This window comes from Rhinatrema bivittatum, chromosome 6 (assembly GCF_901001135.1).
Source record: "Rhinatrema bivittatum chromosome 6, aRhiBiv1.1, whole genome shotgun sequence".
Classification (NCBI taxonomy): Eukaryota; Metazoa; Chordata; class Amphibia; order Gymnophiona; family Rhinatrematidae; genus Rhinatrema; species Rhinatrema bivittatum.
In genome coordinates, this window is record NC_042620.1 from 76932914 (window position 1) to 76945107 (window position 12194).

General features: G+C 43.7%; 1 protein-coding gene across 4 annotated transcripts in view; it reads left to right on the forward strand.

The window, feature by feature from the left end:
* Window positions 1-457: 457 nt before the first annotated feature.
* FMNL2 (formin like 2) overlaps window positions 458-12194 on the forward strand; it is a 425422-nt gene continuing 413685 nt past the window's right edge. For all 4 annotated transcript variants that reach the window (XM_029605500.1, XM_029605502.1, XM_029605499.1 and 1 more), the window contains exon 1: window positions 458-574. In XM_029605500.1, coding sequence (XP_029461360.1) covers window positions 458-574 — 117 coding nt within the window. The remainder of the gene's footprint in view (window positions 575-12194) is intronic.

A 12194-nucleotide genomic window follows, 5' to 3' on the forward strand; every position in this document is an offset into this window, starting at 1 on the left:
CTGCCGTGAGCTCACCACAGAGTTTCCCCACGTGCTGCGTATATCATTAGAAAAGACCCTCAATGCCCTTTGAAGCCACGCTAGTTGTACCACGTCCTGCCATTCGCAGACCAAGCTGCGGCGCTTCCAATCGTCTGGCTTATAACTTCATGCAGCTTCAGGGGCAAAACAACATGGTCGCACGAGTCACGTGGCAGCAGGTCGTCATAACAACGGCCCAGCAGCATGAGGTCATGGCTGAGCGAGGAGGACGCTCTTAAAGGGGCCATGCCTCTTAAAAGGGCCGTGTCAGAGGAGTCGGCAGCACACAAAGAAAAACAAAGCCTGCAGCTACAGCCTTTAAAGGGGAACACACAGCCGATAAAGGAGTTCACTCCTTAAAGCAGCAGCGCTCCATAAGTACCTTGTTCACACAGAGGATAGAGGTGGGACGTCGCCTCTGCGAAGAGTGATCATCATGGGGAACGCGGGGAGCATGGATTCTAACCACACTGATTTTAGGGCTCATAACATGCCCCTGAAGCTGCCAATGCCCGAGCCAGGTGAACTGGAAGAAAGATTTGCTATCGTCCTGGTAAGTGCATCCAATCTCTCTGCAAAATGCGGCGCTGTATCGGGTCCTTTCTCGGCACGGGGCTTAAAAAGGGATGTGATTTGTCTGAAGAATCGTGAAAAATTATTGAAGTTATCATGCTATGGGAGATCGAACCACCGTTTTCTTTGTAAGGGGGGGAAGGAGGATTTTTTTTTTTTTAATGGAGTGGTAGAGATTTGAGGACGATGTCTCCCGAACGAGCCGACCATTGCGAGGAAATGTGCCCTGTGAGATCGGATCTATTGTCTGTCGTCGGAGTGGGGGTCGGAATTGATCTTTTTGCATGGAGGTGGTAGTTTAGCGCGCCCCAGCCGAAACGATTCATTCCTCCTGTAGTGTAATGTCCATGTGGCGGTATTAAAGCGGCTGCTGTGGGCTGGGTGCATTGCGGTCGCTGCCCAGCCTTCAGTGGAATACCTGCGGAGAAAGAATCTGGAGCCCTCTGCATCTCATTTGTAATAATAATAAAAAAGGCCGATCTGGAGCCCCTGCCCCGAGATGGAGAAAGGATTTTGGGCCGCTAACAGCTTTAGATAGCCGCATATTGTCCGCTTCGCTCTGGAGGCATGTGTGGGGCTTCTTCACGTGGGACATTCTCTGGGGTTTGTTTGTTTTTTTTGGACCCCCCCCCCCCTTCTTGGGATCCAGTTTCGCACTGTTCTTGATGACCTAGCTGTTTGAAGCAAAAACTTAGAATTTGTAAAAAATAAATAAACATATATCCCATTCTGGGGAACATGAGTGAGATGCAGAGGGTGTGGTGTAGCGTTTCTACTGTTCTGCTGAGGGCTTTTTTTTTTTTTTTTAAAGCAAAATCTAATGCCAGGGGGCGTTGGCGTTGAACAAGTTTTCAGTAGATTCCTGGATAATTATAGGGTTTATACCTGATTCCACCCTTTCGGACTTTCACTTTTATATGGAATTTCACGCAAATGGAAAGAAAGATAGGAGAAACGGCTCCAGAGTTACTTTAATCAATTCCCACTTTTTGGAATGAAGTAGTGGGGTTTCCCCACATATGTTCGTAACCCCCCCGTCCCTTTTATTATTATTATTTTTTTTTAACTTCTTGAAATGAAACCACTTCTTAACCGGTGATAAAGTAAGCAGTAGTTGGACTGTAGTGCCGGCGCGGAAGAAGTGAAAATAACGTCCTTGCCACCCACGCCAGCTGTGCAATTTAACACATGTATTCCTGATAACATATGATTCAGTTTCCCTACCCATTGCCTCATGCTCCAGATAATCATCAATTTTGCTTTTCTTTAGAAAAGTGTTATTTAGTATTAACCCAGTCTGTCCAGGAGCAGTGAACATCTGTGAAAGGAAAATACGTTTTTTCCCCCCTTGATTTTAGGGAAGTAATTTCGCCTGATTCTGCATAAAACGGCTAAGGCTGCAGTAAGAACTGCATGCCTGCTCTTGGTCACAGTTGTGTTTTTTTTTTTCTGACCTACACCATCTGAATGAATTTCCCTGCCTTACGGCATTTCCCTGACCTATGACCTGCACAGGCAGACGGCACGGCCACCTGTCACCCGCTTTCAGTGCACTCACACCGTGCTGTGCTGTCCACATTTTCATTTGGAACTAGACCGAAAATCAGGCCAAAATAAAATGGCATCCAGACATAAATGTCAAAACTGCTAATAAATTGTTACAAACTTTCTAATCTAAAAGATGTGTTCAATACAAGGTGCTGTCAAATATCCAATTAGCCAATAGCCGAAGTATGGGCGTCCATCCAGCAAATGGCAAAAGTGACTGCGCACATATCTTTACAGCATCCAGAGAGTCAGCACTACCACTTTACCTGCTGTTGTGCTGTAAGCTTTCAAATCTACCAGAGAGCCACAGCTTTAATACTGTATGATAAGTTAAAATCGTTTGCAATCTGCTGTTGTAATTGTGTCATACTTTTGAGTGTCATGGTTAAGTGAACATAGCGCTCCAGTAACCAGGTAGTGCAAGTCTCTTGGATCTTCAGGGAGATTCCTGGCTCCCTGCTGCTCTTCTGTCTCATGTGCAGGATCTCGTTTTTTTTTCCTGATCTGGTACTCGAATGGGGGTTGTTTGAAATTTCCAGCTGCATGCCTCTGCCCCTCCTCCACTCTGGAGCAGTGGTAGTTGTAGTGGTGCCACAGGCTGCAGCTCTCTGCCCCCCCCCCCCCCCAGTGTGCATTTCCAGGTTAGTAGGGGAATGTGCACTGCTGGTGGAGGAGGAGGAGGTGGAGGTGCTACAGCCATGATGACAGCAAGGGTTCTCCCTTGCTGTGTCCATGTGGCACATACCCCATCAGGCCTGGATTTAGGCATAGGCAGCTGCCTAAGGTGCCAGACATCCAGGTGAAAAGATCTTGCTTCTGCTTGCTGTAGGGCCATGTGCCTGCCGGCTTCAAAGGGGCGCTGCCATGGCACTTTGCATGTGGGTGCCAAAATCTTAACTCTGACTACCAGCAGCTGGAGGGAAGGAAATTAGAAGGGCACATGTAGGCTGGAGAGGCATGGGAAATGAGAATATTGAAGCTGAAGGGAGACAGGGTGGGGACTAATGAGAGGACTCCGGAAATGGGGATAACTTTGGAGGGATGAGGCACAGAGACGAAGATGGCTGGCTGGGAGGAGTGGCATGAAGTAGAGAGGAAGAAATGGAGAACTCTGAAGAAGGTAAGCGGCAAAAGGAGAAGATGGGCAGAGAAGGCCGAGATGGAGGACTGGAAGGAGCAATGAGGTAAGAAAAATGAGAATGGAAAATTTAAAAAAATGAGTAAGAGGTGAGGGAAAAGAGAAGAGAAAAATGTGGAGAAAAGTGACATGAAAGATAGGCTAGGTGTTAGAAGGCAGGAGGTGGAAGAGATGAAGGAAACCCCCCCCCCCCCCCCCAAGATACATTTTATTTTCAGTGTAAATAGCATATTGTGTGACTTGTGTTCATCCAGCAAAGTCATTTCTTTCCAGTAATGAGCACATTTCAGCATGATCCTGCAGTGGGGAAGACCAAAAGGCGTTGCATAGTTTGCCTCTGTCAGAAGTGCGATTTATGGTGACAGTTTTCTCATTTTGCCGTGTCAGCTGCTGATCTGCCCGACTTGGGTAAGAAGGTGATTTAGGGCCTTCCAGGTGGTCCATTCCTCCTCTGCCTCTGGAGGAAGCTACTCAATCACTCTGATCTGTCCTTTAATCCCAACCACAAGATCTCCAAGTTGTGCCTGCCACGGCTCCTCACAGACAGTAGTCACAGGGGTGATGTTATGGTGTTAAATGCTTCTGTTTATTGTGAGAGAGTTCCTGTGTGGTTTCAGGCATCTTTTTTCCCCTACCTTGTGACACTATGGAGGGTTTCTAGAGTCTTCTGGCTGGCACAGTTCTTCGGATGTTTTGACAGCGCTGTTCCAGCAAGGATATACAAACTGAGATTAGTTGGTTTAAGGCAGCCTGTGATGATTGTGTGAGTGAATATTTTCTGGCACTGTTTGACAGAGAGAAGGTTTTGACTTTTTTTTTTTTTTTTTCTGGGGATAGGGGAGGAGGAGGGCCTGGTCATGTGCTGTATGTTTTGTTTGTTTTTTTTCCTCTTACCCTGTCCCCTCTCCTCACCTTTGCCCTTTTCTGCATCCCATTCTCCCTGAAGTCCAGAAGTCAGACCTCGACTGGTTTAACCTCGTGTCAATGGTGATCAGCTGATGGTCCCAGCTCGGACCCAGAGTACTCTGTATCTTGGTGTGCCTTACAAGGTAGAATTCTGTTTGGTGGGTGTAAACAAGCAAAGCCCATGCCGGAGCTTTAATATACAACCTTAACCGAGTTTGGATATACAGTGAAAACGAATGAATGAAGTGATGGTTATTTTTATTAATGTTAGTGAAGCAAAATGCAGCAGAACCATTTTGATCAATCAAATTTTGTCTTACTGGTTGTGACTGAGTTGTCTTGGTATGTCAAGTAGAAAAAACAATAGTTGTTCAGTATTTAATATTCAGTTGTATAATAATCAGGCTCGTCACTCTCTGCGGGTTACTTCTGTTATTCCATAACTCTTACTACAATGTAGCACTTGTAAATGGTTTCTTTTGACTGGTCACGTCTCAGAGCAACAATAACAGCCAAATATAAAAATCTGTTTGGCCATTTAAACAGAATCACTAACATTTCCCTTTTTGTTCTTTTGTATTTAATTTCTGATGAGAAATGAGTTGTTTCTGCTGTCTCCTCCTGTTAGACTGCTGCCGTGCTGACTCTGTAAAAGCCCAGGGAGTCATCATCACCTGATACACAATAGGAAGAAACAGCTGAAGAATGAACTGGAGGGGGGGTGTCTTTTTTTTTTTTTTTTTTTTTTCTTTCCTGAGAAACGAAAGAAGTCAAATATATTAGGAGAATAAGACTAAACAAGGAAGCCACAGATCCAAGAAACTGTATTCTTACGAATCTGGATTGTACTGTAGCTAATGCTGCTGCCCGACCTGAAGAGCGCTTTTATTGATGGCCGTTTTTTTTCAATTATTCCTCCTTTTGCAGACGCTCGTTTGTCGCCCTGCAATGGTAAGGGCAACCTCATAAAATTATGGCATTTCTGGGGCGGGCAGGGGTCTGTGTGTGTGCTCCTAACACCCATGTTCACAAACCTCACTCCAGTGTGGTGCCTGCCAGCTGTAAGCAGAGCACCTCATGCACGTCCCCTGTTGTGCTCTAATGCTTAGTTGTCCCAAAGTAACCAACCGCTGACTGGCTCTGAACACTTCTAATGCTTTAACAAAGGAAAGCAAGCAGGTTTCCTAAAAGCAGTAATCTTCCTAAAACATGAGTGGCTTGTCACTTGAAGTTGAATGGAAGTCCTTTTTATTATGGGGACTGATTATTTGGGACTGGTTGCTTACTTATTGAACACAGTTGGTGAAGGTATGCATTTTTCTTCCTTCTTTTAAAGCCCAACTTTGAGTTTGTGCGTTTATAACATAATGTCACACATCAGAAACGTATAATGGCCGAGCAGTGGGAAGGGAAAAAGGGGTCAGTGCTGGCGGTATTACCCAGTGCCACCTAAGGGTACAGGGAGGTAAAGCCACTCATGGAAGGGGCACACTGAGAAGGCAGCAGTTGAGCTGGATTTGGATTGTGGATATTTTCTCCGTTCAAAAGCCCAAAATCAGAGGTTCCCAAACCTGCCTGGGGAAGCACTAACCAGTCGGGTTTTCAAGACATCCACGGTGAATGTGCATGAAATAAAATGTGCATGCTATGGAGGCGCAGGGCATGCAAACGTATCTCCTGCATTCACCGTGGAAATCCTGAAAACCCGACTGGCTGGCTGGGGTCTCCAGCATAGGTTTGGGGATCTCTACCCTAAATTGCTCTCCAGCCACTAAAATGCACCTTCTCTTCCACCTGGGCAAGCTAGCTTAAGATCAAAGCCTTTTTTTTTATATTTTACTCTTATGTTTCTGCATGGTGGTTTGCTTTTTTTATCTTTTGTGCTATGAAAATGAATAGCCTGTGCCATCTTTATTTTCTTGATGTTCTCTCCTGAAGTCCATCCAGGCTTTGGCTGAGAGGTGGTGATGGTGGAGGCTCAGTCCTCTGCTGTGGAGGAGTCCCAGGTTTATGGTATTTGACAGGGAAGCTCTTTGTTGGAGGATGATTGAAACCCGTGGCTCTCTGTCCGACTTCAGTAAGTCTGGAGGTGGAGGATCTTATTTTAATTCATCCGGAATACAGAGTGGGGGAAAAACATTTTAGAAAGTTGGGTCAATTGTATTAATGTTTCCAAAACTGCTGACAAGTCCTGTTTAACATACCGTGGAGTATTGTTTCTAGCCTGGAATTATAGCAACAAATTGTCAAGTTTTTATTTTCTAAATTAAGTTAAAACCAGGCCAAGTCATGACATGGACTGCAGATTATGTGGCTATGCTTGGGGTAAGGTATGTGCACAGTGTCTGGTTCCTGAGGGCAGTAGGAAGCTGGGCAGAAGCTGGGGCTGCCAGCTGACTCCATTTATTTCAGGACGGGCTGATCCAGGCCTGTTTTTACCCCCAGGGATTTGGAGTCCACCACCTTTTTTTTATGGAAATAAATTAATATCAGAAACTGCAGATCTTTGGGGGAGGGGGAAACAAGGCCTGGATAAGCCTGTCCTGAAGAAATGGAGGCTGTTGGCAGTTCTCTCAGGGAAACGTCTCTCAGTTATGTTGAAATGCCCCATCTGGGGCTGTGGCCTGAGTTTCTTGATTATTATTTTTAAAAAAGTACAAAAACTAATCATTCTGAATGCCACTTACCTTACCAACGTCCTCTTCTCTCCACACCTGAGCTATTGGAGCGCTGTCTGAGAGTGAGCTTTTCCCAGCTACGCTAGGCTGAGGGAGGGGTCTGCAGCAAGAAAAAAGTGTAACTCGCCCTAAAGAATACTGACCTTAGCTTAGTTAGCTTTCCTTGCCAGAATAAGTAGTGCTACACATAAGCACTGTACTTGGGAGGGGAGAAAGATTTGAGACTGGCTGAAGTGTTTCTAAAACATTATAAAAAAAAAAAAAAAAAATGGAATGGGTGATGACAAACAGAGCAGCTCATACAATACTCCTGTGTATTTTTTTTATTTTTTTAAAATGCAATATATATCATTTTTCTACATCCTAATGTTTTGGTGCTTTCACTGTTTTATTGTGAACAGTTTTTCACAGGTGTGGCAAAACAAGATTTAGAGAAGAATTTTTTGATACAGAAGGAGAGCAGTTTAGTCAGGCACCTGCTAATTGTCCAGTACACGCAGTACTTCTTTTGTTGGTTTTCTTGCTAGAATACTATGAAACAGAGCTGATGAATGACCCAGTTCACGGAGGAAGAGACTGAGACCAGTCCTGGCGTTTGAACCTTTATCCGCACTACATTGTGGTACTGTATTTGTGGTCACTGCATCTAACATTCAGAAGATTGGGTTGTCAGAAATCCAGGACTTGGTAGCACTGCAGACGTGGGCTGCACATATTCTTGAACCTTTGTGGGCCGCATGCAGTTGTGCGGGAGCCGTGCTGGCATTCTCTGGGGACAGGGACAGGGTTGTTGGCTAGCTCCAGATTTTCAGGACAGGCTCATTCAGCCCTAGTTTTGCCCCTTGCATGCAGGGGTTTGTAGTGTTACTTTTTTGTAGGGACTGAAATATGGAAATCAAAACTTCGAGTCCCTGCATGCAGTGGGGTAAAACTGGGACTAGATCAGCCTGTACTGAGAATCTGGAGCCAGTTGGCAGCCTTAGACGGGGGACATAGACGGGGAGGGCAGTGACTAAACAAAAAAGTAGTATTTTATGTGTAGTGAGGAGCATTAAAGTGCAACAAAGAACATGTGATTAGGAAAATGCCTGTGTAAAATTTATAACATTTAAAGGCGCCAGGAGAATACTACATGGATCATCTACTGCTCATTGGGAATTATGTACCCAGCTTTAGCAATAGTACAGCAGTGCTGGCATTTTGCTTGCCTGCAGCTCGGCTCTCTTCCTCCCAGCCCTGGTGTTTCTGAGGTCTCCGCCTTCACTAAAGCACTCCTTGTTATGCCTTTGGCCTTGGAGCTAGAGATTTAAACTTGCAACATTGGACTGCTACCCAAGGACTCCACCACTGAGTTAAAGGAGCAGTTTGCCTAGCTGAATTTGTAGGAGAACTTGATCTCTTGTAGCCTGGTTGACTTTCCCTTTATTTCTTTACCCTGCCATGGTCCCATTGGCGGTTCTGCTTCCTTTTGAAATCTCAAACTGTTTTGTTTACCTACAGCCTTTCGGTTTTGTGATCTGCTTGCACCCTTTGTCTGTCTTTCAGATTCCTCCTCTCTTGGACATAGGTGTTGAAACTAAGGGGGCTGAGTGGGGTCTGAAAGTTGTTCTCCTGTCTTTGAGTAGGCTTGCCATCTCTCTGTGCAGATCATCAGATAGCTGCGTGACAGAAGGGACAGGTTGGTGCAATTCTGGTTTCACCCTGCTGCGTTTTGGGCTAGAAGTCCAGCCTGTCTTGAGAAACTGGATGTGCAGATTGATAGAGCATTAGAAGTGAAACCAGCACGGGCTTGGTCTCGTCCCTTTTGACATGGAGCTAGCTGGTCATGTTAGACATGCCGTGGTTATATGGCAAGATAGAATATGACTGTGGATGAGGTCCGTATAGCCCACCTAGTCTGCCCATTTTTTTTTTTTTATTCCTATTCCTAGTGCATAGCCATAGGTCCCAGTTGATCTCTGGCTTTCCCGTCACTTATTTGCAGCTAGGGATCCCCTGCGCTTATTCCAGGCTTTCTTGAATTCTCTTGCCATTTCTGTCTCCACCCCCTCTCCTGGGAATCTGTTCCATGCATCCACCCTTTCCATGATGTGTCTCCTGAGGCTGAGTCTACCCTCTTGGAGCCACCTCCTGTGTCCTCCTTGTTCTAGAGCATTCGTTTCTCTGGAAAAAGGTTTGCTTCTTATACATTACCTGTGTTTGATGTCTTAAGGTGGTGCTAATACCTGATGATGAACAGGACAGTGGAACTCGTAATGTACCAGTTCATTGCCTTATTAGTAATTAGGGCTGAAAAGATGGGGCTTTCAAAAATTGCAGCCTCACATTTCATCTTGGAAATGAAATGGAAGACCGAATGAAAATGGTATGTTAGTCTTGTTTTGATTCATTCTAGCAGTCATTTGAAACCATTTCCCTGGTTGTATATCCACCACATTAAGGTACTTCATTCCTCAGAAATCCCAAATTGGCTTGTGAGATGGTCTGTCTGTGTGATTCATAGATTTCCATTATGTAACCTCCCTGTAGATGGGGTATACATGGCCAGGAAAGTTATTTTTAAAATATAACTGAACAGATCCTTTAACAAAAAAAAACCACACACTTTTTTTTTTTTTTGCCAGTGACCTGACCTACTAAACGTGAATGGAGGAGTGAAGAGAGACCCCAAACCAATATTTCAGTAAACTGTCAGTCCATCAGGAGCCAAGAGCCCATGTCATAATTAGATATCACATGACATTTTGTTCCATGTAGTGATTAAAATCAGATCAATGGATAAAGCTTTTGGTCCATCCCTGTAAGCTCTGATGAGAGGAAGTATCACTCTGCAAGAGGCAGCTAAGAACACAAGATTTGCCATACTGGCTCAGACCAAAGGTCCATCAAGCCCAGTATCCTGTTTCCAGCAGTGGCCAATCCGGGTCACAAGTACCTGGCAGGATCCCAAAAGATCAATAGATTCCATGTGCTTATCCCAGAGTCAAGCAGTGGATTTCTCCAAGTCCATCTTAATAATGGCTTATGGACTTTTCTTCCAAGAACTTGTCTAAACCTTTTTTTTAAACCTCTCTATACTAACTTCTTTCATCTCATCCTCTGGCACTGAATTCCAGAGCTTAATTATGCATTGATTTAAAAAATTATTTTCTTAAAAGTGTCTTAAATTTATCACCTAGTAATTTAATTGAATGCCCCCTAGTCTTTGTACTTTTTGAAAGTGTAAACTGATTCACATTTACCCACTCCACTCTTTATTCTTATAGACTTCTGTCATATCTTCCCTCAGCTGTCTCTTCTCCAAGCTAAAGAATCCGAACCCCTTTAATATTTCCTCATAGGGGAATCCTTCCATCCCCTTTATCATTTTCATGGCATGTCTGTACCTTTTCTAATTTTGCTGAGTTGTTTTTTTTTTTTTTTTTTTTTTTAGATGCAGTGACCAGAACTTTACACAGTACTCAAGGTGCGGTTGCACCGCACAAGATAGGCATGTAATAAGTAATACATTGTGGGCCAGATGTACTAAGCTTTTTATTTTTCCTGTGAGACAAATTGGAAATAATCCTTCAGTTAGTACATTTGGCCCTATATGCTTGTAAAAACCTGCTTGGGTTAAGTACTAGACCTGTAAACCACTGGAAAAAACCAAAGTGTGACCTGCTTGCATTTTTAATATATGAACGCAGTCGATGCTCTGGAAGAGATTTATGAGCTTCTGAAAGTTTGTTTCTATCTTGCTTCACAATTTTTTTTTTTTTAAGTGATTTAAATTTTACCTCAGAATAAAAATAAAGCCATACACTGGCTCACACAAGGTATTTGTTTTTGATTTAGAAGGGGAGGGGTGAATTGGATCTTTCCCTGGTGTTCTACATATGCAAGGCTGGTTTGCAGACGGAACGCATCAGTTTTTATTGGGAATTCGGCTTAAATCTGTTATGCCTCTGAGGAGAAAGGGAGGGAGACGCTTTAACAATGGAACTGTTTGTTCCACCAGTTTAATACAAATTGGGAAATTGTGGAGATTAGTTTTGGGAGTCACGTGGTTTGAAAAGATCCTGTTTTAGAACACTGGTTCTAGTCTCTTGCTGCTGCAAGATTTATTTATTTTTTTTTTTTTCTTGTGACTTCAACTGAAAGTGGCTCATCTCCTGCTTGGCTGTAGTCCTTCAGTTCTAAAGGCCGCATACCTCTGGGGCTATTACTTAAGTGGCCACAGCAGCAATCTAGAACCACTGACTTGTTCTATTTATTTTAACCTTTTACACAGTATGATGGTACCAAAAGGTTTTGTAAAAATTGTTTATCCAGTTCTTATTTTTTGTCCATTTTAAAATTTCTCTTATGTTGTTTGCAGCTTCATTAAACATTGAAATATGATGGTAGAAAGCCCACATGACCTATCCAGTCTGCCCATACTGAACTGCTTTCTGGAGTTTTTACAGCCCAAATGCATTAGAATTAAATCTTAGCTTCCAGTTTCTGTCTATTCCTTGAGCTTCACTAGACCATCTCCTCATGATTTCCACATTTTCTTGGATGCTAGTTCTGTTGATATAATTCACAGAAAGACAAACCTGTCCTGCTAGTCCTTCTACAATATAACTTTAGGACAATGTTGAAACGAACCAGTCTAAGGATCGATCCATGTGATCCACAGCTAGTTATGCCCCCACTCGGAGTGAACTCATTTACTTCCTTTGTCTCTTCACACTCCACCAGTTTGTAACCCAGTCAGTCACTTTAGGACCCATATCAAGGGCACTCGGCTTATTTATAAGTCACCAGTGTCAAAGGCCTTAATGAAATCCAAGTACACTACATCTGTTGTTCTCCCTAATCCCACAGGTCACCTAGTCAGAGAAATTGATCGGATTTGTTTGACAAGCCCTGTAAAATGTGCTGCCTTGGATGTTGGATTCCAGAAACTGCACTATCCTGTATTTCAGGAGCAATTTTATTAATTTACTCACCATAGAGGTCAGACTCATGGTCTTGTAGTTCTCTCCCTCTTCCTTCTACTGTTGTGATTAGGATCCACATCTGCCCACCTCCGGAACTACTCCTGATTCTAAAGAAGCATTGAAAAGCTCTACGTTCCCTTAATACCCTTGGATGTATCCTGTTTGGCCCCATTGCTTTATCTTTATCTACTTTTAGTTTAACTCCTAACCTACAGTCTTCTTAAACTCATTTGAGGTTTACCGTACTTCCAGTCCTATTTGTGTGTCCACTTTCTGTGGTCCTACTCCTGGCCCTTCCTTAGTGAATACAGTATTTATCAATTCTGCTTTTTCCTAGTTAGTCTCTGCGTATTCCTCTCCTTC